We start from the raw sequence: 26,848 nt of genomic DNA on the forward strand, positions 1-26,848 counted from the left end.
CAAGCAAATGTGCCTGCACGTATAGGAAAAAAGTGAATCGCAGGGTTTCTTATTTTCTACTAATTATGCACGAAATATGCAGGAGCAGGAATGCCAAAGTAGGAGCCATAATGATAGATTTGGGAAGGACCTTCGAAGTTAGCAAGTTCAGAATATTTTTCAGTAGAGGAGGTTGAGTTCCGGAGGAGCTGGGATTTGTTCTTCCTAATAACTTCCTTTCCTTTCATCCCATGGCAGTAGATGGCTGCTAAAATGATCTTTCTGCAGCAAACGTGACATGCTTAAACTTCCTCTGGCAGCTTTCCATGCTTTTAGAATAAAGTTATGATTTCTAGAGGTCATACACAAAGGCCTTTGGGGACATACTTTCTGCTTGCCTTGGTAGCTTCTCTTGCCAGTTATATCCATTGTGCTTAGAATACTCCAATTCCTGTGTAGTTTTATCTCCTTGACCACTCTGGTTTTATCTCATTTAACATGATATTCCCACTGCCTGGAAGGCACCCTCTACCCAAACAAACAAGTTATCTGATTCAGAGGCTTTCAATTTTTTTTTTTCCTATGAATCCAGTGATGACTATGTTTTACATCATGACCCAATATATATATATGAAATGTAAATAATTGTCATGAAACAATATTTATTCTTTTTCTGTGTGATGTGCTTAACTTTGATATTAACCATTCCTTATATTTCTTTTTATAAGATGCCGTTTGTCACCCACTGAATAGATTTCACATCCCTCTCTGTGCTTCCAGCTTCCTGTGGGAAGGTTGGAAGCGTTTGGGGAATGTTTTTGGTTGCACTAATTAGTGCACCAGGGCACCAGGGATACCAAGCACCCAATAGTGAGCTAGGCAAGACAAGACTGTCTTGCATAACGAAGAACTGTCCTGCACAAAAGCCAATTGCATCTCTGTTGGGAAATAGTGCCGACATAACGAGTGAGACCAGAGATTGAAATAGCAGCTCTCTATAAAGTAATATCTGCCCTTTCCAACTTGGTACCACCGCCCTGCCTTTGGAAGTCTCTCTCTGGTCCCACGTTAGGTTGACCATCTTCCCTCACTCTGCCACGCGGATCACAGTACTTACTGCTTTGTTATTGCAGAGCGCCCTTAGGATAAACACTCTGTCTTCTTTGTCTTTATCTACCTGGGACCGAGCATACAGTCAGTTGCAAACCTAATAGGTGCTCAGTAAAGAGAGAACGAAGAGGCTTGGCCCAGTGTCCTGCAAGTGGATAGCAGAGGCTGGAAAAACAAGCAAAAAACAACAAAAAAGGCAACAAAACAAAACGCAAAAAACCTGCAGGTTTCCTGACTCTGAAGTCAAGCCAGTGCTGTGCATCACGTTATTTGGTTTTGGGCAAGTCCTGGAAAAGAGGATTTCTAGCCACAGGATGAATTATTTTTTCCTGTGGGAGAAATGTGAAGAGGTAGTATCATATATATACTTATTTATAAAAGGCCAACACAAGAATTGATGTTTAACTTATTGATATGTACAGTAAAATACATACTTTTAGTATACAGTTCTAAGAGTTTTGATAAAGGTATACAATCATGTAACCACCAGTCAAAATCAAGATATACAGAGCATTTCCTGTGGGCCAAACTTTCCCTTTGTAGCCGACCTTTCTCCTAACCCATCCATTTATACTTAGCATTGCTGGGTCATAGTCATAAGTATATGTTTAATTTTATAAGAAACTGCCAGACTGTTTTCCAGAATGGTTGTACCGCTAGCAGTGTATGAGAGTTCCCGTTCTTCTGTATCCTCACTAGCACTTGTTATTGTCAGGTTTTTTTTTTTAGCCATTCTGATAGCTGAGTGCTATCTCCTTGTGATTTGATTTGCATTTCCCTAATGACTAATGTTGAACATCTTTTTATGTGCTTTTTGCCATTTGTGTGATCTTCTTGGGTGAAGCGCCTATTCAAATATTTTTGTTCATTTAAAAATCAGGTTTATTTTCTTACTGAGTTTTGAGTGTTCTTTCTGTGTTATAGATACAAATCTTTTATCCCATAGTGTTTTGTGAATGTTTTTTTCCAGTTTGTTTTGTATTTTTTCATTTTCATAACAGTGTCAATAGAGCTTTGGAAGTCTTTAGTGGAAGAATGCTAAAAGGTTCTAAAACAGGGGTTTTAATCCATGAAAGTAGAAGATCATAAAATGAATTAAACATTCTTCTCTATATCTCCTGTAGCCAAAACTTTTTACTGTATTTTTATTATTTTTTAAGATTTGAAGACTATATACTAGGACATTCAAATACCTTAAACAGATAATGACTTTACAAGGTGGTAACTTTTCTTGGCAGTGATTAACATTTATCTATTAAGTGACAGTATGGTTGTTGTAGCGGTTCTCCTCTTAAGGATTGCAAGGCTTGGAGAATCAAGTGTTAGATCTGTCCGCTGGGAAGCACTGAGCCTTTGTGCTTGAAACACCAGGGAAGATGCCAGATAGTATGGAGCCAATTTATCCTGCTGCCTAAAATAAGAGTAGAGATATTTCACATGGCATCAGAAGGGTGTCCATCATGCCATCTAGTTGGATTCTAGCAGTGCAAAAACACGTTAAGGCCAGAAAAATATCTCTAGAGCAAAAGCTGACTAAAATGGCATCCACACCATTTTGGCCCCATTTCTGCAGTGTAACTAAAGAGCAGTATCTTTACACATATGTAGCTGTTCTTATTGCTTCCAGAATGCAAGAATGCATTTTAGAAAGGTTAAACTTAATTACATATTGCAACAATGTCTCAAGCAGTAATAAGTTAAGAATAGAGTGGAGTGATGGATTTTAATTAAAAGAGTAAAAAAGAGAACTGTGAATATATCTTTTGATATAAAACTTCACCATCCTAGCACAGTGCCTTGCACCCATGTGGATAATTGGGTGCTTTGTACATATTTGTTAAATGGGTGACAGTATATCTCCTTGTCTCTGGAAAAGAGACTTAACTAACCTCTTTGCCTTTTGGCACGGTGATTTCCAGGTGTGAAGTTCCCCTCCCATGATGTATGGCCTGCCCAAAATAGCATTGAGATATATTAAGTACTTATGCTTTCATTAAAATATATTTTCAGAGAATTTTTTTTCCATTTTGCAAATGAAGAATCTTAGGCATCAAGAGATACATACGTTCAGAACGATAGCATTTCATGTTGGCAAAAATACATACCATCCAGAGAAAAAGAACCTGGAATGACACCCATGAAATAGGACAGTGGTTATTTCTGGGTATTGATATTGTGGATGCTTTTCCCTGTATTTCAATTCTTTGAAAACAGTGAACATAGGTTGCTTTGTTATTATAAAAGTAGGGAGCAAAAGAGATCACTTGCCCAAAGATATGGAACCCTGTCAGAAAAGAAATTAAACTCTATATAAGCTTTGTCTAGACCTTTGGTGGTGTATGTGTTATCTATACTACTTGTGCGTGAGAGAGACATTCCCTTCCAATGTGTTCTACCCAGGCTATTTTTCAAATTTAGTTTTAGTTTTTTGTTTTTGTTCAGACAATAGACATCTGTTAATTGGAGAGCGGCCTGAAAATTTTTGGTGGATGACAAGACCCTAGAAAAGTCATTGGAATAGTATTAGTTCTTAATCATTATCAGCATGTGTCTGTTGAGTCTAAGGACATCACCACCACTTTCTGGAGAATATATTAGAGAATGATGTTTTCTCTAGAACCTGTTTGTAATTTATTAAACATAATTTATCAACTTCTCAGACTGCTGGGTAATATTTGACTTACTATTAACATTATGGCAGCAGCAGTGTAGTTTTATCTAACACAAATAGGAAGGCTTATTCAAAGTTAGATAACGTGGGTCAATCACAGTATATTAAAATTAAATAATTCCATGGCAAAAGGCCCAGACCAGCAAGCATGTGGTGGCAGAGTCCACGGTGGTACACGCTGGGCCAACAGCAAACAGGTTAGGCTCGCTTTGGGAGCATTTTACAAGGTACCTTGTTGAAACATGATGTTCCTCTCTACTCTGTAGATACTTTAATATTAATGAATTTTATGAGGGAAAAAAAAGATGAGAGTGTAAGCACTGGGGAGATTTAGCAGTTTGAATTAAACAGTTGCGCCATTTCACTGTTAATTTTGAAATCAGTGACTGCTGGTGTTGGAGCATTCACCTTTATTTTCCTCGTGGGGTGATGTGCTTTTGCATTTTTGATCTTTGTTGTAAAAATTGGGGAATATTGCATTGGGTGTTATATGCAGGCGTGTGCCCTGTACCAGTTGGTGTACGTTGAAAGGCCCCACTATAAAGAAATCTGTTAGGGAACCAGTATGTATAGAAAAGATACATTCAGGCTTCCCCCCCCTACTAAGCAAAAGCTCTAGGTTCTGTGCCCTGCTTCATCACTTACCCTGCTGGACGTCCTCCTGATCTTTCTGAAAATGGCTCTTGTCTTTCCTGTCCTTCTAACAATTTCCTATAAGAATGTAATTTCCTCCCTCCCTCCCTTCTCCGTTAACAACTGGGCTTCAACATTTTTCTTTTAAAACAAAGTACTTGATCTCAAAGAGCTCTTCTATCTTAACAGCTTGGACTCCTGGAGTTCTGGAGTTTAGAATCCAGTTTTGTAGTTAGGAACGACTCCAGGTTCTAGACCTTCTGCACCATTTAGTGTTTCCCTTGTGTAAAAGTGGTTTCTTCTCTGGGAAGGAAGGCCACCAAAGGCGCTGAGATTCTTGGCCTGCTGGCTCTCTGTCCACCAGATTCACACAGCTTCCAGGAGCAGCCAGAACACGGAGGATGATGAGATAACACCTATTATTTATTTAGCTTCTTATGTGATGAATCTGATCTTCTGCTCTTCACAGCATTCTACAAGGTTTAGTTACTACTTCCTCCATTTATCCAAATGAAGAAGCTAGGAATCAGAAAAGGTGAACAGCTTGCCCAAGATCACAGAGCTAGTGCTGGTGAATTGATAGGTAAGCCTTTGTCTCCCAAGCCTGCACCCTTCCATCCATGCTGGGCTGGCTTCAAGTAAAGCCGTCAGTTCTCTTGAAATTACTCTTCAGAGGTGTTTATGAGTTGGTGGTGCTCTGACCTTGTAAGATTATTTTGTTTTCCATGGTACACTTATTTTCGTTGTAGGAACGCAGGATGGTAGATCTCTGGGTTTAGTTACAGATATTCCTGGCAAGATTGTGTTGCTCATAATGAATGTCAAGGCACTGACCTAGAGGTGTTACCTTCTAGCTGAAAATTTTCTATATATACCACTTTTTTACTTATGTATTTTAGTAATTTATAGGCAGATGAGCCCAATATATTTGTAATTATTGGCTTAGGACTTCCATTTGTAAATGGTTACAGTTAACTCATCACCCCCAGCATCCTTTCCAGCCTCAAGCTCTCTTGCCAGTATTGGTGATGTCAGGTCTGGAATATACTCTTAAGGCTGTCTGTAGGTTGTTTATCACCATTAGTCCTCATTATTTTAAATGAGTACCCACCCACCTTATACTCTGTAACTACATGTTTCCAGAGCTTCTCTGGAGATAACATCTTCCAGGTCCCCCCTCCCTTTCTTTTATTTATTTACTTTTTTCTCTTCCTTATTCACAAATGCTTTGTAACTGAGGCCTAGAAAATATGATGGAAAATACCTAGAAAGATAGAACTCTGAGTCTGTGAAATTCAGATCAATTTGGAAACAAGTGTTGTTTCTGAACCTGAAGTTTTGAAACAAAACCTCACCACGTGTTTAACACTTATTAGTTTGTAAATATGGAGTCCCACTAATTGCATTTATAGCTCACAGCAAAGCTACCTGTTATGTCTTGTTACTCTGAGGGGGGAAAAATGAGACAGTTATATAGATGTACGCATTTTTAAAAACTGGAATGCAGGGAAGAGTGTGGTATAAATTCTCTCATAATCATGTGTCTTTTCTGATGAGGCAGTCAGTCAGTTTTTCTGTTGCTGTGATACTCACCTGAATTCAGGTGTGCCAAACTTAAGAGGAAACAGTATGGAGTGCCTCCTTTTGTAAAGTAATAAATTATAGTTGTCCATTCTCCTTTTATTGGAATGACTAAAGAACACCAAAATTGTGTGATGTTTTACAGAATCACTGCTTACTCATTATTATTTTACTTTTCAACGTGAGTAAAAGTTTTGTTGTATTCTTAAGAGTGAATTTATTCGTTAAGGGCAAATGTGCTCCAGTGGGAGTGACTCAGTAGTTTTATAATGGCAAACTAGTAGTCTTTAAATTTTGCGTTGTGGTAAATTTTTCAGAAACATGCCTTTTCCATCAATTGAACCTCATATATCTTCATCAGGGAGGATGAGCCCCTCCATGAAAACTACCAAAAAAAAAAAAAAGTGAATCACAGAAGTATATAATGTCAGGCCAGGAAGACCCCCAATCAATCAGTTCAACTCCCCCATTTTACAGATGAGCAAACTGAGGCCCAGGATGAAACAATATTCCATCTGACCCCTATTTGGGTGCTATTTCTCTCGCACATTGCTCCAGTGTTTATGAAAAATGAAGGGTTCCCCCTCCCCCTTCTCCAGGGATAATGATAGCTGATTAAATTAGTATCAGGGCCTACATTTAAAAATAATAATTCCTTGAAAAGTATATTAATTTTGTTTTTCTTGTAAGTTATCTTTAGTAGAATTTGAGTTGTTTTTAATGACAGACAATTTTGGAATGCATGTGAATCCGTATGGTCTTGGGATTTGTCTCCAGAGAATTTTCAGAACTTTGTTTCTTCAATGGCTAAAGCTATTTATAGTTCTTTTATTTTTTTATTTTTTTTGCGGTACGCGGGCGTCTCACTGTTGTGGCCTCTCCCGTTGCGGAGCACAGGCTCCGGACGCGCAGGCTCAGTGGCCATGGCTCACGGGCCCAGCTGCTCCGCGGCACGTGGGATCCTCCCGGACCGGGGCACGTACCTGTGTCCCCTGCATCGGCAGGCGGACTCTCAACCACTGCGCCACCAGGGAAGCCCTATAGTTCTTTTTTTAAATCATCAATCAGAAGCGCTCTTCCTGAGATTCATTGATGATTGTGCCAAGGTCTTGGAGGCAGTATCCCTCCCTCTTTTTAACCTTGGTGGGACTCAGGGTTTGCTTTATGTCTTAACTACTTACTGGAGCAAAGTAGCAGGATTCAAATGATATTTTAGAAGACTCAGAGTTTGGAGTTAAGATCTTGGACTGTGGAGCTCACATGTCCTGTTACACCACTCGTTGGTGGCCTCAGGGAGGTTACTTTGCCCCAGTAAGCCTTGGTTTCCCCAATCGTAAAGTGAGATTTGATATGCAGTCTTATCCCATGATCAGTATTCTCAACATGTTAGCTGCTACTGCTGTTTTTGCAACTGCCATTCTTATTATTCCCAAGCCAAGAAGTTTTCCAAACCTGCCTTGGGAAGGGCTAGTAAGAAGAGATGCAAGTACCGTTTCGAAATGTTCGTGAGAGGAAAGATGGGGAGAAGGGACTCACCTACCTTGATACTGAAGGTGTCCTTTAAAGGAGATTTTTACCTGACCAAAGTAGTGAAAAGAACAGTGGTATTGTTGTCGGCTGGTTTTTGTGTGCTTGATGTCTCTTCCACCTCCTTAGACTATTATGTCTAATCCAGTTGTGGGAAAGTCACACATGTGAATTTTCATGGTGGTTTCTAGAAAGGAGAGACCTGTGGGCTGAGCCAGAGAATTTAACAGCAAATAAGAGGCAGAGGCATCTGGGTAAGGCAGGCAACCCAGAGCCTGCGGGGGCTGTCCCTGGTGAGGCTGCCTTCAGCTGCCTTTTACAGTGTCCAGATTAAGTAGAGTGTGGAAGGAGAAAGCCAGTTCAAAAGGCAGCTGCCAGGGAAGAAGGAAATGGTTAATAAAGAATTTTTTTCAGCTGCTTGCACTAGTTAATTGTCAAGTGATATCGTCGAGTGAGTACCCTCCTTGCTGCTGTCTCTTTAAGGAAAAACTGGAAATGGACCGCATACCTGTCATGTATGCACTTGTTTGCAGCCTGCATCTGTTCATAGGCTAAAAATGAAATCTACTTACAGCTATTACCTGGAGGACTTTTATAGGTTTTGCAGAAAATACGACTGGGGTACAGTTAGGACCTGTTTTATTATCCCTGACAGTGGCTTAAGAAGCCACCCATACCTGCAGATCTCTTTTATCAAGTTCTGGGTGTTCATTTGTTTATTTTTATCAGGTACAGCACTTTGAACACCAGAGCAATGAAAAGCCACACCGGCTCACTCATTGTAGGTCTTTGGAGACATTTTTTTCCAAGAATACTTAAAGGGTGAAAACCCAGGATCTGGGTATGTTATAAATGATGGGACGTAATTTATAATAAAAGATTTAGCTTTTCTGTTTTCTGAGCATTGCATTCTGAAACTGAATTATGACTATTCCTACGTCTGTCTCATTTTTCTTGCTTCTTTACAAAATTTCAGCACCTAATTATTTTTCTGTTGACTTAAGTGTTTTAAGTCTAATATCACTTAGTTAACAATTTTCTTAACTTTGTTTTCCAGGGATATCAGCATGAACAACATTACTCAGTTACCAGAAGATGCATTTAAGAACTTCCCTTTTCTAGAGGAGCTGTAAGTATTCTTTCGAGAAATGTTTTTTGTTCATTTGTTTGTTTCTCCTGTTCTCTTTGGGAGCTCTTATGACAGAGATAGTCTACTGTTTCTCAGGGGGCACTCAGAGAGCTTGGTTCAGTGGCCTTTGTACAGAGGAAATCATATGTCTTGGGGCAAAACAAATTTGAGTTTTTAAGAAGTACGATTGCTGAAGTTATTTTTGAAAGCCAGAACGAAAAGTGCTACTTCCATAGGACTTTTTTTGCCGCAATTATTATGACCATGAATGCTGCAGTGACACAGGTTAATTACAGTGTTATCCCAAGATAACAAGGCTGCAGTGTAATTACCATGGTTGCCACAGGAGTTGCTGTGTGGATAACAGAGCCATAAAGAATAATTCAAAGTATTTCAGGGTCATGATGCAGCAGACAACCTCTACGTGAACGAGCAGAAAACTGTCTCCTTGGACATTGGCAGGTGGTCTTGGGGGTTGGGCTGAGGACATAGCGCATCTTACGGGTCTCTGAGAACATCTTTAACATTAAGGCTGTTTCCGAGCTTGGCGGTGGCATCTCACTGCCAATTTAACAGTTTCTGAAATTGGAAATTTAACAGTTTAAAATTTCCAATTTAACAGTTTACATGGGGGAAAATTTCTTTCCACCTGTTATAACCTCCATTTTGTTTTGCTCTCCACACTTATTTGAAGTTCATCACCCAAATAAGCATTTTTAGATTTTATAGGAATTGGGAACGGTAGATTTTTAGAATCCAGGTTAAAAAAATAAAAGCAGAGTTGACTCACGTTAAATGGAGGCTTTTAAAAACGGCTAAGCCAGTGGGTTATGTAATATGTAGAGGCAAGAAGGTGACAGTTTGATGGTAAGAACATCAAAGAGCTATGGCCCTGAAGGAATCTAAATTCATATTACGGATTGTGCCCTGCAGCCAGCTGTTGAGTATTAGATCCAAGTCAGTGACTGTCTCCTATCTTCACTCGGCCCCTCCCCGCACATGGGGAACAGGAATCAAATATAAGCCAAGCAGGTTGTGCTCGCTGCTTCTGACAGAATATTGAAACAGCAGTTAAGGATTTAGTGAAGTTAAGGAGACGTTTTTCTTCCCACACTGCTTAGTTGAACATAATGTTCCCACAGAAAAAATTGGACAGAGATTATGTGCCACTTCCAAGCTTGTGAACTGGGTCAAGTTACTTAACCTCCCTCTGTTCAGTTTCTTTGTCTTTAAGGTGCAGATAAGACAGAATGAATTAAATAGATGTTAAATAGTTAGGACAGTGCATGAAGCAGAGTGAGTGTTATGTAAATGATGGCTGGTATTTATTTCACTATTTTAAAAGTGCCTAAAGGGGAAACAAAGCTGCAGCCTATATACCAACCGTTGCCCTTGGTACAAGGTTTAAATGTATGTTTTACTTTATTTTTGCCTTTTTTTTTTCTTGAGTGAACATTAATTCTTTTGTAAGAAATAGCTCTTCAGTTTTAATTAAACATTTAAATTCAATGAAAAAGCAGTGAACTATGTATTTGAATCCCTCACTTCCCACCCACCCACTCAAGCTCTAGGATGCTTCACCTATTTCTTTTTATTTCACATACAGTTTTAGACTTCAGGATTAGTCTCCCTTTACAGAAGTAATTATACAGCGAAAGGCCATTAATGAGCAGTTGTTCAGCCGTTGTATCACCACCAGGGATGTGAGACGCACCGGGTGGGAAACGGAGAAGCCCTCCTTGCTCTGGGTGGGCGGTGTGTGCCGACCAGTTTGTTGCCAGCCAGTGCACTCGGAGGGATTTGGTAGTGGGTGCCTGGATGCGGAGTCCGCCCTGGTTAATCTCTGCTTTGTGAAGTTCGCATCTTGGATTTCTTAAAATCTCAAATGACCGAGCATATGTCAAGCTCATGAATTCTGTCAACCGAGAGTTTTAATTGGAACCAAATTGGATTTGACTGCTAGTCCTTTGTAGGAGGTCATGTTCTCTCTGTATTCTGCTCATGGCAGTGAGGAAGCCCATCAAATCAAGTCTGTACAGCTTCTCCAAATACTGTATGGGATTTCAAACATGAATTCAGTCAGGAGAGTTGATGGTTAATTTTACAGAATTCTTCAGAATAGTCTTTAATATGCTGGGAATACTTAAGGCATTCAAGAAATTTCTAACATAGAAATTTCTTTTCTATGTTAATAGAAATAACATAGAAATTTCTTTTCTATGTTAATAGAATCAGGGTAAAAAGCCCATGTTTTTTCTTTATAAAACACTGCAGTTGGGTTCGACATTCCAAAATGATGCTGCATGAGTATTGTAATATTTCATAAACAGCGTCACCCTTTGTCCAGAAGTCATCTGGAAGTCATTTAAGTGCGATTGTGAAGCTAAAGTGCCCTGAGCAGAAATGAGTGATTTACTGAGGATTTTTTTTTTTCCCCTGATAGTTAATAAGGTGCGCTTTACAAGAGGTGACTGGTTTGGCCGAATTTTATATGCTAACCCAGAATGCTGGGAATATTGGGTGGAATCACTTCCCAACTTAATAAGTGTTTGTAGACACTTACACATTCACTTATTCTTTCGACAAACACTGAATCCTGCTCTGTGCCAGGTCCTATGGTCGGTGTCAGGGATACCGAGGCAAGTAAGTATGGTGTTTGTCCTTGGAGCTGACAGTTTGTCTAGAGCTGTGCTGTAGCCACAGGTGGTTATTTAAATCAAGATTTACAAAAATTAAAATTAAATGAAAAACCCAGCTCTTGGGCTTCCCTGGTGGCGCAGTGGTTGGGAGTCCGCCTGCGATGCAGGGGACACAGGTTCGTGCCCCGGTCTGGGAAGATCCCACATGCCGCGGAGCGGCTGGGCCCGTGAGCCATGGCCGCTGAGCCTGCGCGTCCGGAGCCTGTTGCTCCGCAATGGGAGAGGCCACAGCGGTGAGAGGCCCGCGTACCGCAAAAACAAACAAACAAACAAAACACCCAGTTCTTTAGTTGAATTAGCCATCTTTCATGTGCTCAGTAACCACCTGTGCCTAGTGGCTATTGTGATGGACCGTGTGGATATAGAAATTTTCCATCATTGCAGAAAGTTCAGTTGGATAACATGGGTCCAGAGGAAGAGGTGGAACCAACACTTGGTGCGACGTGGTAAAGACGGTCCAACAAGTGAATGCTGGGTCAGCAGAAGCCTGAAATAACCTGTTTACTTGAGACTGGAGGATTTGGGAAAAGCTTTCCAGAATAGCTTCAGCTGAGTCTTGAAGGACACGTGGGAATTAGCCAGGTGAGGATGAGTAGTACGGGCGCTCCAGGAAGACCCTTATAGCATGTGCAAAGGCATGGAGGTAGACATTTCAGAAGTGTTAGGACACTTAGGAAGTGTTAGGAAGTTGTTAGTTATTCCAGTTGAAATACAGAGAAACGTGAAATACTGAAAGGTAGAGAAATGTTAGGAGATGTGGCCAGATCATCAGGGGCCTTTTTTTGTGTGTGTGCGGTACGCGGGCCTCTCACTGTTGTGGCCTCTCCCGTTGCGGAGCGCAGGCTCCGGACGCGCAGGCTCAGCGGTCACGGCTCACGGGCCCAGCCGCTCCGCGGCATGTGGGATCTTCCCAGACCGGGGCACAAACCCGTGTCCCCTGCATCGGCAGGCGGACTCTCAACCACTGCGCCACCAGGGAAGCCCCCATCAGGGGACTTTTTAAGCTAAGGATTCCAGACTTTATCCTGAAGGAGTTGAATTGGGTATGAGGGTGAGCGATAGGGAGGCGACTAGGATTCTTTGTCCTGAATGACTAGATGCCATTCACTGATATTTTTTCCCCCTTCTTTCTCTGGGTATCTTAAAACATAGGGTCTGGCCCTAAATTCAATACATAAAATGTCTAAAATCTTGGGACAGTCTCTTGTTTCCTCAGTTTCCTACTCTTTAAAATGGGACTCTTCACTGTAGTATTGTAAAGGGAAGAGGGGATTATTTACATAAAAGTGCTTTGTGACCATGAAGTGCTACGTTGACATGAGTAATGTAAATTTCACTAATCCCCTTAAACATTGCAGTCTTTCTTGAAGTATTTGGGGGAGAGGTTGTTTTGCCTGGAGATGGGAGTTGGAGTGGGCCGATATAGGTTTCTGTTAGCGACGTGAAAGGAAAGGCAGAATTTTGGGGAAATATTAATTTAGCATCCACAGGATGGGTTATCTTATGTGATGCTGGCGCAACTATTTTTGGCTCTCCTTGGGACCTGTCAGGGCATTGGTAGCCATTTAGGGAATGGCTGAAATGTGGAGTTGTGAAATTGATTTAATTAGAAACAGCAGAAGGAATATCCAACTACTTTTCTGTAGCCTCCCACTGAGAAATCAATCCATGGATGTTACTTTGAGCTTAGATGTTGCAACAGCAGTGGAAACGGTTGCCAGCTTTGGCACTTGCACAGTTATTGTTTAATACATACTATAAGACTGGGCTAGTTCTATCCATTTCAAAATGTACTTTGGCTTTGGAACTCTTTGCAATGCTAACGTGAAAATTAGGTCTCTGAGTACTCGTTTTTTTGGTGCGTAGGACAATTAATTCTAAGTGGAGGCATTACTGTACAAAAGAGGACTAGTAAGTAATTTGAACAGGGAGATACAGAGTGGGTCAAAACTAAAAATTTTAAATACTTTAATTTAGCCAATACTTACATATAAAACTGTATACACACACATACATGCACACAATATTCAATGTGTGTACATTTTTTTCTGAGCCTTTTGAAAGTAAGTTGTAATCATAATTTTCCTTTGTCTCTAAATAGTGCATTGTTTATTCCAAAAACACAAGGACTTTTGCTTAAATAATTGCAGTACTGTTGTCAAACTCAGAAAACTAGCATTGATATGTATTATCTGGTCTGTAATTCTTGTTCAGATTTGATAGCTGTTCCACTAATATTCTTTTTTTTTTTTTTTTTTTTTGTGGTACGCGGGCCTCTCACTGTTGTGGCCTCTCCTGTTGCGGAGCACAGGCTCCGGACGTGCAGGCTCAGCGGCCATGGCTCACGGGCCCAGCCGCTCCGCGGCATGTGGGATCTTCCCGGACCGGGGCATGAACCCGTGTCCCCTGCATCGGCAGGTGGACTCTCAACCACTGCGCCACCAGGGAAGCCCCTCCTCTTAATTTCTAAGCTATGATACGGCCTCAAGAGGCACAGGATTGGAAGGAAGCTTAAGAGGACATCTATTTACTATCGTCTGCAATTCTATGTCCACAGCTAACCATCAAAGGTGGTTGGCTGCCCGGCATTTCCCATAGTAATAAGTTCATTGAACAAAACACTTGTTAACAAGGAGGTCTTCCTAGAATGAGGTTTTCTGGTCTAGCCACACCATCTTATAGATGAGAATATCAAGGCTCAGCAGTGAGTATGTATCTGAGCTAGAATTAGACCTACCTAGTTCAGAGCCATATCCACTATATCCTGTCGCCTTTTCATATCTTGAGATGCATAAGTAGTCTCAAATAGTCTTACTGGGTTGTTTAGAGTTCTAGAAAATAGCTGACGATTGTTCTCTTCCAGTACTTACAAGGAATTTCCTTTGCTTCCAAACTAACGTTTGACTTGCTTAACATTTACTCCCTTGATAAAGGCTTCTCAGATAAGTTTTATCAACTGCAATAATTTCCCCCCAAAAGGCAGAAGAGTTCCTCAGTCGCTCCAGTGGTACTTGATTGTTAAAAATATTACATTCTTTGAAGCATTCTCTTGTCCCACTTTTTAGTGCTCTGATAGGATGCCTTGGTAGCGATGATCCCTACACTTGCTGTTGGGAAGTACATAATCATCTCACAGAGGAGTATAATACTCTGATTCATACCATTCCCTGTGTGTCATGTGGAGAGCTCTCAGATTAGATTATAAGGATGAAAAGAGAAATGGAGGGACCTTCTACTAATTGGCCCTACTGTGTACCAGATAGGCCCTCCTAGAACAACCATGGTTTTGTTTCAACTCATAAAACTCTGTAAGCTATATTTATTCCCATTTTGCTGATGAGGAAGCTGAGTTTTTCCTCAGAGAGGTTGAGTAACTTTCCCAAGGTCACACAGCATGTTAGCAATGGGCCTGGTAGACGTGGAAAGGATGAGGAAAGACTTATTAAACAATCCATTGATTCACCAAACTTGTGTTAGGTAAAGCGTTATGTGCAGTGTTGAATTAAACCGGGATTCTTGCCTTCGAGAGAGATGAGTGAATGGTATTGTAGAGTTACGGGAGTTCAAAGGAGAAGGGAAATAACTTCAAGCAAAAAGATTAGGGAAGGCTTCATCAAAGAGCTGGCATTTCTGGAGAGCCTCGAGGGATAGTAGGAGTTATTCATGAGGAGATGTGGATAAAGGAGGATGAGCAAAGATATGGCGACAGACTGGGATAGGGAGAGGAATGCTGTGGTATTTGGTTTGAGTTTAGGGCTGAATTCCTGAAAGGAAATTATGGGAAAGAAACCTTGAAAGGAGTTCAGGGCCAGGCGGAGGACCTTTCTTGGCAGACTCATGGAGGAGTGTCAAGTTTTGAGTGGCTATGGAAGTTTTCTGAGCTAGGAAATGACTTGATCAGATGTGACCTTCCATGAGTATAATCTCATAGCAGAGGTTAGGATGCTTGGGATTAAGAGAGTGTAGGAGACTGATGAAGATGATAATGGCAATAGTCCAGTTGAGACCTGTGAGTCTCTGAACTAGGGTAGATGAGAGGCAGCGAGAGGGAGGAGGGAACTCAGCCAAAGATGTTATGGGAATAGAAGCAAGAGGACATCTCAGCTGGGATGACAGGGGGTGTCGTCGATAACACTTCATTTTTAGATTACCAGGAGTCTGGTGGTGCTTTGACAAAATGAAAGACCATGCAGAAAGAGAAACTTTCAGAAGTGAAGACAGCATATGCAGTTTTTGAACATACATCTTGAATTTAGGTGAGAGGTGGGTAGGGGTGTCTGGAAATATAGGTGTGGAGTTGAGACTAGAGATTTATGGGTGTGGATTATAGAATGGAGTTTCATGGGTATAGATTTTAGAGTCTTTTATTTTGAGGGGATTACTGGAAACATTAGGTTGAAAGAGCTTGCCAAGGGAGAGAGGGTAGAAGGAAAAGGAAGGAGGCCAAAGACAACTTGTTGGGAAACACTTGAATCAGGGTGTGGGAAGAAGACCAAGTGCCAGAGAAGCAGGAGAACTAGGGCAGAGCTGTGCCCGGGGAGCTGCAGGAGGGGAGGTTTTTCACAAGAAATGAAGGATCAACATTGACATGCTAGAGAAAGGTGCCCACAGCCAGATTATGAGAAAAGGCCTTGAATTTAAGTTGTGTTTTTGTTTTTTTTTTTTGCGGTATGCGGGCCTCACTGTTGTGGCCTCTCCCGTTGTGGAGCACAGGCTCCAGACGCGCAAGCTCAGCGGCCATGGCTCACGGGCCCAGCCATTCCACGGCATGTGGGATCTTCCCGGACCGGGGCACGAACCCGCGTCCCCTGCATTGGCAGGTGGACTCTCAACCACTGCGCCACCAGGGAAGCCCTAAGTTGTGTTTTTTCCTTAAGAGTCATTTCTACTGAGAGTTGTGAGAGTAACTTTGGGATAAAGAAGTTCATCATGAAGCAGGCATTTGGGGACTGCTAGTAGGTAGTTTCTGGTTTGGGGAGAGAAGGTAAAGTTTGGAATATGTCCTGTATCTGACAGGAGTCCACAGGGTGTAAGAGACAAAAACCCAGCTGAGGTATAATAGAGGATTTATTGTTTTATGTAGATCTAGGAAGTCTAGAGGTGGAGTTGGCTTCAGATGGTCCTGCATCTGGAGGTTTCACAGTTGTGAGAGTTTTCTCATGCTTCAGCTTCAGTTGTCTCTACTTTTGTGTTTTGGCTTTGTTCTTTGTTCTATAGTGGGAGAAATAACCTTCAGCAGCCCCCACGTACATCTTTGCATCTTGAGATCCAAGATGAATATCTAAAGTCTTCCTCGCTGCTTTCAGCAGAAAAGTCCTAGGAGAACTTTCATTGGCCAGGCTGGCTTCATGTGCCTGTCCTTGAACCAGTCACTCTCTTCTATTTGGGTTGGTATGGTCCATCCTGGGTCCTGGGCTCATCCTCACTAGGACCGCCTGGAGTAGAGAAGAAGTCCCCCAGACGAAGCAGAAGGGGGAAGGAAGACACGCCTGAGAGAAAGAAACTATAGTTATCACGGCTTACTGGAACCTAGTGAGTAGACAGCTGTAAGAAATGTTTGTTTACTTGGGTCAACCTGAAATGAACAAAGGATCACTGAAGAATAGGAAGGTTAAAGCCTAGATAATATAAATTTACAGTGGAACCAACAGGCTCTGTAACTTTGTCCTATAGTGCTTAGCAGCTTAGAAGTAGAGGCAGTGAAACATGTGATATACTCAGAATTGGGGTTTGATAAGTTAGTGTTTCATAAGCAACTAGGGGAAATCAAACAGGAGAATCAACAGTTCGTTGTTAAAGTGTTTCACCTGGGATTCAGAAAGTGTAGCGAGGCTAATGAAACCACAGTTTGCTGGCTCATTTACCTATTTTAATCAAAGCTAATTATTTGTTCTTTGACTAAAGGTAGTACTAACTACAAGTAAGTGAAAATGTCTTTAATATTCTACTGGCATGATTGAATTTTCCAGTAAGGAAATAGGCTAAGTCATTTCTTTCATGTATTGTCCACTCTTAGTCAAGTCATGCTTATTTAACACAATTTTTTTATGCTTTCGTAGAATTTTAACTCAGAATTTGTTCATCATTTTCCCCTGCTGGAATTTATGTGTACATCAAAGATTATGTTAGAGCTGCTAGAAATATTTGTTTCATTGATGCACTTGCCTTTGTAAGGAAATGATCCTAAAATCAACGCATACTCAATTTTTAAAGTCTAGATGCATAGAAAGATAAGGAGAAGGGAGGAAAAATAATCACCTATTATCTTACACTGAGCAATACCCACGGTTAATATTTTGTTGTTTATACTTCCCGACTTTTCTCTTAGTATATGTATGTAATTTCTTTTCTCAGCATAATTGGTTAAGACCAATCAGAATTTACTCATGGAGATAAGTCATATTTGAATAAACCCAGGCTGTTCCAGGAAGGCTTGAGTGGGTATATGGTAGGCAACCAACAGTATGTACCATAGTTCCTCTCTATCCAATTCACATCTTACCCATTTTTATTCAGTCTGTTTTGAGCCCTTTCTGCCATAAGAAGCCTTCCCTGGTCCTTATCCAAATTCCTCTTGTGCTTTCTCTGCCCCTCACCATTTAGTGCTGGATTGAGTGTCTTGTTATTTTGTGCTCTAAGCGTATCAGTGCGCACCTGTCTATTCAACTCCATGGACTTTCCTCTAAGCGCAGCACTTATTGTCACACACCTCCTGCATGACCTTTGGTGACAGTGACCACATTTTTGAATTTGAAATTGAGGGAAGGGTTAAGACAAAGGATCTCCTCTTATTTTGAGTTTATTATCAGCCTATATAAAAACTAAATTCCATTGACGTCTTATGTTTAATGAATTATCCTTATTTAAAAGAAAAGAAAGGAGAAATGTTTTGGGAAAACTCAGTACTTAACTTTGCCATACCTATGGTGTTTGACTTGTAGTAGAAGGTCAATATTTGTTGGTTGATGTTAGCTGTAATTTTTTTTTTCAGCTGTAACATATTTCCTCATATGGCTAGATATTACATGTGTTTAGTGCCAGAAGATAAATGACTAGGTTGTCAGGATAAACTTTGCTCAGGAAATGTAACTATTGCCAGGGTTTTTATTGATTTGCCTATAAATTAAAGTCTTCTGTGGGTTACTTACTATAAGAGGAAGTGAGAGACACAAAAGGGCAGTCGGGTGCCAGTGGAACTTAAGTTTCTTTGAATTGAATAAAGCTCTTTTAGTATGTGGACTAGTTCTAGATGGCCTGTAGACTGAGTTTTAGCAAGGACAAGCTTATTTTTATTTTTTTATTTATTTATTTTTTGTGGTACATGGGCCTCTCACCGTTGTGGCCTCTCCCGTTGCGGAGCACAGGCTCCGGACGTGCAGGCTCAGCAGCCATGGCCCATGGGCCCAGCTGCTCCGCGGCACGTGGGATCCCCCCGGACCGGGGCACGAACCCGCGTCCCCTGCACCGGTAGGCGGACTCTCAACCACTGCGCCACCAGGGAAGCCCAGACAAGCTTATTTTTTGTTAAGCATTACTGCTTTCATTTTTGTGCATTTAGACAGAACTATGTAATATATATATGAAATAATTTTCCCCTTCTCTGTGAAGGAAGACTACATTAAAAAACCTTGGGAATAATAAGGGTTCTTAATACATGCATGTTCAAAAAATATATTTAATTTTTACATATTCTTCCAAAGTTATATGAAAGTATAAAACTCTTCCCTGGTATGTGAAGAAATAGGGTAAAACATTGTTAGTTGATTCAGGACTCTCTGCTCCACTGTGGCAGATGAAGTTTATTTAACCTTGGTGGGAAGAATGTCCAAGGAGACCTGTCAAGGATGCTAGTCAGTTGTTGGCCCTCCGTATTACCAAGAAAACAGCCACATCCTTTGGTCCTTTGAAAGTCAGTCACAAAACAACGTGGTTTTGTCTCTAGAGTTTCCATTATTTTGTTTTGATTACCTTATTTTATTTCTAAAATTTACATTCTTTAGCTATGCTGTAGGATCTTAGACAAGGCACAGAGGAAACAGAGGCTCACTTTCCTCATCTGTTTAAAAAAAAAATAACAGGAGCAGGCCCACTGCAACATGGTGGGGTAATGACAATGAAAACTGTTACCCAAATGTTAGTTTTTGTTAAGATGTACTGATACCAAATATCCCTAAATGGGAACAGTACACTTCTTGAATTCTTAATTTTTCACAGGATCCAGCAGAGTTCTGAGCCCCTAGTAGGGCCTTAAGATATAAATAAGTAGGGGCTTCCCTGGTGGCGCAGTGGTTGAGAATCTGCCTGCCAGTGCAGGAGACATGGGTTCGAGCCCTGGTCTGGGAAGGTCCCACATGCCGCGGAGCAACTAGGCCCATGAGCCACAGTTACTGAGCCTGCGCGTCTGGAGCCTGTGCTCCGCAACTGGAGAGGCCGCGAGGCCGCGATAGTGAGAGGCCCGCGCGTGGCGATGAAGAGTGGCCCCCGCTTGCCACAACTAGAGAAAGCCCTCGCACAGAAACGAAGACCCAACACAGCCAAAATTAAATTAATAAATTAATAAACTCCTACCCCCAGCATCTAAAAAAAAAAAGAAGATATAAATAGATGATTAAGGACTTATTAGAGGTACACATTATAAGTTTTTTTAAATTTTACTTTTAAAACTGTTGCAAACATTTTGGGTCCTGCTGATGTCAGATTGTATTTAATAGGAGAGCGTCACTCATCTCCTGTTGGATGCTTTCCCGTGGGTGGCCTTCCTGGCCCAGATCAGGTTTGAACTGGACGCGCCATCTCTGAAGGCAGAGTCAGGGCTCGTGGTTGCGTCTGTGGAACTTGGCACAGAGCGTGGCACCGTGCTGGTGCACCCCCTCGAGAGAATTTAACGGCATCGCAGGAGGGGCGGCCCGGATATGTGTGGGTCCCATCTGTGAGAGGTCGTATGCGTGGCGTGGAATGAGGATCTCTTGGGGGTGGGGACACGTAGGTGTGGAAAGAAATGGTGAGAGAGGTGAGAAGCCGTAGCCAAGGGGTAGATATACGGGGCCCAGAAGGGAAGGGTGGTGCTCACAGCCGTTCTTCTGGCAGGACTTGCCACAAGGCCAGGCCACCTGGTAACCACCTCTGCAAAGTGGCGGTGGGCATGTGAGCGGCTGGGAGGCTGTGGCTCTGTCACCTAGGGTCCAGGTCCACTCCACCAGGGGACAGAGAGATTGCCACAAGCACATCTCTCCGTTGTTGGAGTGCAGCGCGTGCTGGGGCCTGGGCCTTCCTGCTGCAGTTGCTTTGCCTCCCTCTGCTCACTCCTCACGACAGCTGCTGGAAGCTTCTGACCCCTCCTCCGCCCTCCCCTCAGCCAGCCCGTGTGTCTAGTCAGTGTGGACAGTATAGTCCTTACCCCACTGATTCTTGGCTGGAATTCCAGCCAAATGGCTACGGGGACATTTCTGTCATAGACCAGAAGAAACCTAAATCCAGGCACTTCTCAGAGACATAACACCAATTGGCATACTCTCTGTTTCACACTCGCCTCCCTTGTTGCTTTAAATTGCTTCCCAGATGAAGAAATCCCAGTCTATTCAGTGCATCTCACGAAGGTATGAACCCTCTGGCACAGGTGACCATGGACCAGTGTCCATTTAACCAGCGCTGTTCCTGCTTTCCTTCTTCTGGGAGGCGTGGCAGATAGAAAATATCATGTAGCATATGCACTAAGAATCGAGGATATAATTGAAAACTCTAGCTTCCCCTAAAAGGAGCCCCTAATGTATATCCATGGTCCTTATGAATAAAAATGCACACAAAACAGACTCATAAAGACATATACGCTGAGCCACTTGTATCCTGTTTCCTGGAATGGTTCCAAATCCGAAGGGAGCGTGAGGCTAATGGATCAGTTTCCCTTTCCTCCACCCTTTCTCTGTCTCTTCCCTCTCCATCTCTGCTTCTGGGACTGTTTTAACAAGCAGAATAAATAGGAGTTGCCTTGAGATAGACTGTGTCCCCATTTGAAGTCCTGCTAGACTTGTTTTAATTCTGTACGATTGTGTGCACGACCAAGCGTGTGTTGAGATAACACTGTTGACCCGGGAGACTGGTGTTCTCATGTTCAAGGTCCATCCCACTTCCTTAAGAAAATATACTACCAGAACAGGTTAAGAGAGAAAATTGTTGCCATTGCACTTTCAAATCAAGCCCAAGTAGTTCTGTCCCGTTAGGAGAGCAGAGGGGAGTGGGGGAGTAGCAATGAAACAAGAGGAGAAAACATGCAGAAAAGCGAAGTCAGCTTTCCCCACACCTTAAATAGCAGTGTTACCTTTTTTGAATCCAGAGTCTTATACTGGGGTTTAGTTGAGGCATTACAGCAAATACTGAGTGTCTGTTTCATCTAAGGTCCCACACAAGAGGATCCAAAATGAATATGACCTAGTCACTGCCCATAAGGCACCTGTAATACAGATGAAGGAGTTGCAACAAGTTCATAGTAACCAGAGGCAAAATAAGATGCACCCGACAAGAGAGCTGCGTCTAAGATAACCTGTGGAATCCAAGAAAGGGTATATCCTAATAGTTCCACACTGTTGGTAGCATCCAGCTTGCAATAATGATGAATAAGGTTTCAGCTGGCAGAGACTGGAGTGGAGGTATTTCAGACGAAGGCAGTGCCATGAGTGAGCAAAGAGTCCGAGGTGGGAAAGCAGGGTGTCCTAAAACGTAGGACACAAGGAACATTCGGGAATAAGGTGAAAAGGGGAGAGGATCATCCTGAAGGTCTAGCTAATTCAGTGGGAAAAAAAGCCTTTGGGAAAATGCTCAGAGTTGTGCGTTTTAAGATTTAGATCTCACAGTATTATAATGAAGTGGTTTGAGGCAGGAGTCTTGTGGAGGTTCATGGCAAGAATCCAAGAAGAAGAAAATGAGGGTCTAGACTTAGGTGGCAGGAGGAGGAGTAAAAGAGTGGATGGATGGAGACTTTGCATGAGGTTGCCTGTGGGCTTTGGAGACTGAAGAGCTACGGGACGCAGAAGGGTAGGCAGTGATGCGGGGGACCGCCCCCCTTTAGCAGGCAGAACATGGTACCACTTTTCACTCTTCTGTTCTCACCCTGATGAGTTTTTTCTTTAGGGCTTCACAGTCATTGGAAGAATAGTAAAAGATATAAATATCATTATTTACCACATTAAAAGAGTTTTCTGGAGCCAGCCAGTAGGTCTTCATGAAGTGAGACGCTGAGAAAACTGTTGGGTGTAGCGCATACAAATGGCAGGCCTAGACTGGGGAGGAGCTGCCCTTTGCTAGTAGAGGGCCATGGGGGACAAGTTCTTCCTCGGGATCAGCCATCTCTTTTTCTTTGAGAGTTGCTAAAAAAGCACAGTGGAGACTGTTCTGTACCCTAAATAGAGTCAGAGTGAGTTTAGGGCATGCCACCTGCCACCCTTAGCCACCCAGGGATCCCATCTTCCCCCGTTTCCCGTTGGTCATCTTTGGCTGTGGGGAAATTCCTCCATAATTGCAGTTCGGCGCTCCTAATGCCGTAGTCCCTGCTGTGAGCACTGGTCTGCTGGGTGAGAGCTGTTGCTCCTCAAACCAGGCTATTAACTTGCCCAGGTCCCCTTTGTTTCACCTTCTGGGAATTATTTCCCAGCCTCTTGGTGACACACCAGAGGCATCGAGTTGCAGAAGGACGCGGATAATCACTGGAGCCAGTCAGGCGAGAACTGGAATGCTGGCTCCCCCGCTTACCTGCTGTGTGACTTCTGCCAAGTCACCTAACCTCTCAGGGACTCTGTCAGGAGATGATTAAAAGGAAAGAATGTAAACCACCTAGCTCAGCGCCTGCAACTGCTCTGGGCACATGACATGGTAGGTTTTTTTCTCCCAGAGATTTTGGGACTTTGTCCCTAACCCTGTTCTTTATTCACTTTGCTCTCTCCTGGATCTGAGTTTTTGGACATGAAGCATCCCCAGGGTCTACCATAAGAAGTACTGGGTCATAAAATCAGCAAAATGTAAAGAGGCTTGGGAGGGTGCAGTTGCTGAAGCTGCAGAGGCTTTACGGGGCTGCCGTGTTTATTATTCATTAACCCAGGAGCTAGGTAAACATGGGTAGATGCATTCCTGAAGGCTCCACCTGATCTGTTTACTCTCCTAAGGAACGAAGTAATCAGAGTGGTGTGAGCCCCACCTCGCTCAGCATTATCACCGCCCCCGCCCGAATCCTAGCCCTGTAGGCTTCTCCGGAGAGCAGGCCTGGAGTGCAGGATAAGTCACGTGCACAGCCCATTTGGTCATTTCTCTGAACTGTAAGTAGTGTAGAAAGAAAGGATGCTTTTGGAAGTCAGGCTCCTTTAGTTTTCCCAGGCTTATCAAGAGGCAGATCATTGGGAAAAGGGAGTAAATGTTTTGGCTCATGTGGCTCAACACTGTTTTCTGTTGACAAGTAAAGGTAATCAGGTGTTCTGTGCTGTGCCACTGCCTTTGTCACCTTGTAAAATCCTCTTTTCATGAGCCCTAGTACAATAGACTGAACTCCTCAGGAAAGCCCATAGATAGGGGGACATTCAAAAGTAAGAGAGGAAAGCACAAGAATACTATGACACCCTTGGTCTGTTTACAGTGTTCATTTTTTGGTGGACTTGAGCTTCTTAAGGCTGGTCTTTCAGATAACAACAGAGTCACGTGACTACTTGCTGCCCTGGGGGGAAGGAGGCTATTGTTCCTTCTAGTCCTTATGGTCCAATTTGATCTTATAAAATGTGACCTTTTTTGTTTTGTTTTTTTGCGGTACACGGGCCTCTCACTGTTGTGGCCTCTCCCGTTGCGGAGCACAGGCTCCGGACGCGCAGGCTCAGCGGCCATGGCTCACTGGCCCAGCCGCTCCGCGGCATGTGGGATCTTCCCAGACCGGGGCATGAACCCGTGTCCCCTGCATCGGCAGGCGGACTCGCAACCACCGCGCCACCAGGGAAGCCCTAAAATGTGACGTTTTAAACACTGCATTACAGCTATGAGCATTATCAGTTGAATGTAATTAGTGAGTCTGGGGTGTAGAAATCCCCTTGAGAGGCCTTGTACTAAGCCTGCACTAAGGTAGACTATAGGATGCTATCTGTTTTCAAGGAGGAAATGCTGAGAATGCAGTTTCTGACTAATGGGTTGACACACTGGTAGGTGGTGACAGAATTGTGAGATGCACACTCTGTTCTTGGAAGCTTTTGTACTTGGCCTATAAAACTAATGTGCTAGAAACAGCCAGTAGAAGGTAGCCTGTTTAGTTATGCCTTCCAAGAATCCACACGTAAGGCATGTTGGTAAGAACTGACATTTTCTAGGGAAGTCACACTGGAGTCGGGGATTTAAGGGGTGAAGATGAGGTTGTGAGGTGAAGCATTTAAAGACATAGTGGTCAAGCTGGCTAGTCTAGAGCCCAGAGGATTTGCTGAGGAGGAGTGTTGAAAAGTCTTAACACCATCTTCTGCGGTCCCTCATTTTACATATGGTGGACCCCATGAGGTGAAAGGCCGTGAGGCTGATGATGTAGAGTAAGCTGTTGTGAGCCTGGGTTGAGGGATGCCCTTGAAGGGCACGCAGTTTAGAGCTCAGGTGCTAGGGTGCCTTGTGAGAAACAAAGTCGTGCACGGTGAGAGGGCTTTCTAGGGAGAATTTAGTTTAGGGGCATGAACCCTGTGTTAAACCTGTAGTGTTGCCTGAGAATCCCGCCTGGTTGTCCTTGCAATTGAAGAAATAATTCTACACACTCACTCTTGGTTTCTGAGTCCTCTTTCACTTTCCCATTCCCTGCAACACACACACACATCTTCAGTACACATTTCTGTGTTAATGCTTAGTTAGTAAGGATCAAGTATTATCCTTTCCAGGGCTATTTGCATTTTAACTGGGACAAAAACTTCAAGAGAAAATAATGCATCTAAAAAATAGAGTTTCAGATCTCTGTGACTTCAAGTTTTAGGAAGGGTAAAGGAGCCCTCCTTATGTCCCTAAAATCAGGGTGTCTAAGAAGAACAGATTGAAGTGGGGGGACTTGAAGCCTAAGGAGAGGATGTTCCTCTGCCTGGAGCTGAATAGGTGCTCATGTTTGTTAATCAGTGAATGAAACTTTTTAGTGAATGAATGAATTGCTGAATAAGGCTCAGGAGGGCAGGGTGCTTACAGAAAGAAGAGAAAGGACAATGGAAATTAGACTCTTTCGAGGAGGAATTAATATGACTTGATGACTATGATCCTAAGACATGATGGGGAGAAAGCATTTAAAAAGAAATCATGCATACAGAATCTCATTGCTTGGGAGAGTTCCCCTGATGGAACCAGGAAGCTGGAACAGTCCTATGTTTAATCATCGGGGCACGCAACTATCATTTTTAAGTCAATACAGTTGACCCTTGAATAACATGGGGGTTAATCCACTGATAATTTATCATCACCCCCACTCCCACCCCTTATCCAAGGTTCTTCCACATCCACGGATTCCGCCAACCTTGGACTGTGTGGCACAGTAGTATTTACTATTGGAAAAGATCTGCGTGGATGTGAACCCGTGCCGCTCAAACCCGCTGTTATTCAAGGGTCAACTGTACTTGAAAACCTGCCTCCAGTTCACCTGTTTACAAGTCACTCATACGAGTTGCTGTCCTGCTTCCTGCTTCTTCTCCCTAAAGTTCTCTGTCCAACTTTTCCTCCCATGTCTGAGTGTTTGGGAAAACGGGAGAAAAAGTGGGGCTCAGAATGAATTGCGTGCTCCTTTCTTACAAAAGGGCCCAAGGACTTCTTATCCTTTTCTTACTCCACTCTTACTCGCACTTAAATTTGTCACTTTGAAATTTCTCTAGGAAAACATTTATCTTTAAAAAAAAGACATGCCTTTGTTTGGGAAGTTATGCTTACAGTGACTTTCACTTTTTGCCTCTCTTTTGCACGGAATATGCTGCCCTTGGTTATGGAGAGATAACAGGCTCTCCTTGTCTCCCGAAGGCATTCATTCCTCCTTGACAGACTGGTGTGCTCTGATCTGTATAAAACTCCTGCCTGCTGCCCAGTGCTCTGTATTTATGAGGCACTTGGAAAACACCGCAAGCGGCAGAGAGTGACCATGAATAGCAAACTTAATTTGGTCCAATATGTTTTGGCTTGCTTGACCTCACCAGAATAAAAATGTGCCTGTTTAAATTATTGTATTGAAGTTAAAAAAAAAAATTCTAGAGGCATTTATCTCATTGGAAGAACTTTGGGATTGCTTTAGCAGAGGTTTAAGTCCATGTTTAATGTCGGATAGACTAGAGAGATGTTTAATGTAGAGCTTCAATAGCAGACTGGGTCATTGTGAGTTATGAATTTTAAGAGTCTGAATTACTATTTTTCTCTTGCTACTTTTTTTTTTCTCCTAGACGACTGGCTGGCAACGACCTTTCTTTTATCCACCCAAAGGCCTTGTCGGGGTTGAAAGAACTCAAAGTTCTGTAAGTAATGCAATTTTAGAGTTTCACAGCTGGCTGTGTATTTTCT

At 42.6% G+C, this 26,848-nt stretch overlaps 1 protein-coding gene across 2 annotated transcripts in view; it reads left to right on the forward strand.

The window, feature by feature from the left end:
* Positions 1–26,848, forward strand: part of LGR4 (leucine rich repeat containing G protein-coupled receptor 4) — a 97,047-nt gene that overhangs the window by 42,935 nt on the left and 27,264 nt on the right. Inside the window, exons 1-3 of one of the 2 annotated variants that reach the window (XM_079929431.1) lie at positions 7,699–7,952; positions 8,559–8,630; positions 26,731–26,802. In XM_079929431.1, coding sequence (XP_079785557.1) covers positions 8,569–8,630; positions 26,731–26,802 — 134 coding nt within the window. In that variant the 5' untranslated portion in view covers positions 7,699–7,952; positions 8,559–8,568. Of the gene's footprint in view, positions 1–7,698; positions 7,953–8,558; positions 8,631–26,730; positions 26,803–26,848 lie in introns of those variants that run through there. The other variant, XM_079929430.1, reaches the window with a different exon arrangement.

The sequence above is a fragment of the Stenella coeruleoalba genome (genome assembly GCF_951394435.1).
Source record: "Stenella coeruleoalba genome assembly, chromosome: 8".
In the NCBI taxonomy this organism is placed as follows: Eukaryota; Metazoa; Chordata; class Mammalia; order Artiodactyla; family Delphinidae; genus Stenella; species Stenella coeruleoalba.